The 3,075-nt window shown below is 49.2% G+C and overlaps 1 protein-coding gene across 1 annotated transcript; it reads left to right on the top strand.

Moving 5' to 3' along the window:
• The first annotated feature begins 1,475 nt into the window (after positions 1-1,475).
• LOC121545821 (D(1) dopamine receptor-like) lies at positions 1,476-2,866 on the top strand. The gene has a single exon (XM_041856660.2). It carries the CDS (start codon positions 1,491-1,493, stop codon positions 2,676-2,678), a length of 1,188 nt encoding a protein of 395 aa, XP_041712594.2. The 5' UTR covers positions 1,476-1,490; the 3' UTR covers positions 2,679-2,866.
• The last annotated feature ends 209 nt before the right edge of the window (positions 2,867-3,075 follow it).

Genomic DNA, 3,075 nt, shown 5'->3' with positions numbered 1-3,075 from the left:
AAGATTTAGGTCGGAGGATGCCTGTAATTACCCTATTGATTTTTTTCCTTCTTCCGTTGACATGGATCTAATTGGTAACGACGGGGCTTCGCGCTATAGCCTAGGTCATTTCCCACAGCTTTACAGAGAGTGAACAGAACTCAATCCCGAACAAACACGTTCTCATTAAAATTGATTATTTATATGTTTTCCCAAAGGAATGTACTTTTGGAGAAGCGATGCTGCTCTTGGAAATCTCGTGGTTTGCCTTGTCCTGAGTAAATTGGTGAGTAACTGCCTTATTTGGAGCAGGCTGGATATTAGATAATTTATCTAGTTCTAACCCACACTCATTTTCTCAAAGCATCCTGTGTATGCAAAAACATACACTGGGAAACTAGAATAGAATTGAATAAAATAGAAAAGTATTATATAGGTCTAGAATACAATACAATATAATTTAATAGAAGAGAATATTACTTCATTGTCGAGTCAGAGATTTTTGGAATAAAAATCTGATGCCACAGGACCTGCTTGTACATTCTATGGTGTTAAAGCATGTGAAAACACCACAACAGCTAATTCCCCTATCAGGGAACCCTGGAAAGGTACTTAAAAGAGGCAGAGCAAGTAACACAACATGATTGTTATTCAAAATACTGTAACTATTAAACAGAGATAATTAAGGAAAAATATACAACCTGGTTCTATTTTGAGAACCACTATTGTGTAGGCTCACACTGTGCATGATTTGACGCTGATGAGGTTACGTTGTCACTCCTCTCTTCCTCTCCAGTGCTGATGTTAGGGAGAGTCACCTCGGTCAGCCTGTAACCAGTGCTGATGTTAGGGAGAGTCACCTCGGTCAGCCTGTAACCAGTGCTGATGTTAGGGAGAGTCACCTCGGTCAGCCTGTAACCAGTGCTGATGTTAGGGAGAGTCACCTCGGTCAGCCTGTAACCCATCTACCTGTCTGTCTGTCTGTCTGTCTGTCTGTCTGTCTGTCTGTCTGTCCGTCCGTCCGTCCACAGGACACATGGGATACAGCAGACAGAAGGACTCCTCTCACCCTGTGCCCAGGCTGCAATAGGAGCTCTAAAGCCTCTACTTTCCCTCTGGGAATATGTACAACCATCCACCTCTCCAGGACAAAGGATGTTACAACTGATACAGAGTCTGGAACAATGCCAACCCCAGAGAGAGGCTCCCTGGAATGTCTTGTTGTTGTTGTTTATTATCACGGGAAACAAACAAACAAACAAACAAACAAACAAGAAGACGTTATCAGAGATGTTTGTTTGGAGAAACCCAGAGGGCTTTCCTTCTGACGCTACTCTTCTCTACGCTATGAGCTGATTGATCCCTCTCCACCCCACACACACACACGCACGCACACACGCACACATACACACACACACACACACACACACACACACACACACACACACACACACACACACACACACACACACACACACACACACACACATTGTCCCTCCCCACCACCGACGATGGATCTGACGAACGACACCACGGTCACCACAGACAGCGACGGGGGCGTCTTATTGGACGACTCCTCAACCCGTGTCCTAATTGGCTGTTTCCTCTCGCTACTCATCCTCTCCACGTTGCTTGGCAACATCCTTGTGTGTGCCGCCGTCACCAAGTGCCGTCACCTGCGTTCCAAAGTCACCAACTTCTTTGTGATCTCGTTGGCTGTCTCCGACCTCCTGGTCGCTGTCCTGGTGATGCCGTGGAAGGCCGTGACGGAGGTCGCAGGGTTCTGGCCATTTGGCTCGTTCTGCGACACCTGGGTGGCGTTCGACATCATGTGCTCCACGGCGTCCATCTTGAACCTGTGTGTGATCAGCGTGGACCGTTACTGGGCGATATCCAGCCCGTTCCGCTATGAGAGGAAGATGACTCCTAAAGTGGCGTTCGTGATGATCAGCGTGGCCTGGACGCTCTCCGTCCTCATCTCCTTCATCCCCGTCCAGCTCAACTGGCACAAAGCCCAGACCTTTACCTCTACCTCCATCACTACCTCCACAACCACCCCCTACGGCCTCCAGGCCTCCACAGACTCCTCTAACCCTCTTGGAGATAACAACACACATCAGGCCCCCCGGGACTGGGACAACTGTCACTTCAGCCTGAACCGGACCTACGCCATCTGTACATCTCTGATCAGCTTCTATATCCCAGTGATCATCATGGTAGCCACCTACACCCAGATCTACCGTATCGCCCACCGTCAGATCAGATGCATCGCCACCCTAGAACGAGCCGCAGAGAGCGCCAAGAACCGACACAACAGCATGGGAGGAGGTGGCGGAGGATCCAGCATCTCCGAATCGGAGAGCTCGTTCAAGATGAAGTTCAAACGGGAGACAAAGGTCCTGAAGACGCTGACTCTGATCGTGGGCGTGTTCGTGTGCTGCTGGCTGCCCTTCTTCATCCTGAACTGCATGGTGCCGTTCTGTGAGCTGTCGCCCCCCGGTGGCGCGGCCTCCTTCACCTGTATCAGCCCCACTACGTTTGATGTGTTTGTGTGGTTCGGCTGGGCCAACTCTTCTCTCAACCCCATCATATATGCTTTCAACCCAGACTTCCGCAAGGCGTTCTCTATCCTCCTGGGCTGCCACAGACTCTGTCCCGGAGATCAAGGCATTGACACGTTCAGTCTCAATAAGAAGTGAGCTCAGAGCCTCTGAACTCCCAGTGGTAATACAACATCTGCTGAGACACTGGTCTCAGAAGAGGACCTACAGTACCAGCTCTCATGAACATCAGAGAACTATAGCATACCATTGTCTGATGCATTGTATCACCATAAGCAAGCAGAGGAAGCACTACAACCTTGGTGTAAAAGGTTTGTTGTTGTCATTGAGGGTGCCGCCATCTTGTGCAGTGTCACTGGGCGTAACATACAGTGTGATCTGAAATGGCACTGCAATGAGAGTTGAGTGACCCTTTGCAGTGTCCCTGACTGTGTAGTGAATGCAGTACGTTTAATGACACAGTATCTCTGTGGAGTAGATACTACAGTGAGTCAGGGCCCCAGTAGTGATCCAGTGAGTCCAGTGACTGCAGACT

The sequence above is a fragment of the Coregonus clupeaformis genome, chromosome 35, assembly GCF_020615455.1.
Source record: "Coregonus clupeaformis isolate EN_2021a chromosome 35, ASM2061545v1, whole genome shotgun sequence".
NCBI classification, from domain to species: domain Eukaryota; kingdom Metazoa; phylum Chordata; class Actinopteri; order Salmoniformes; family Salmonidae; genus Coregonus; species Coregonus clupeaformis.
Note: the sequence above shows the minus strand (reverse complement) of the source record. Positions and strands in the feature narration are given on the sequence as shown.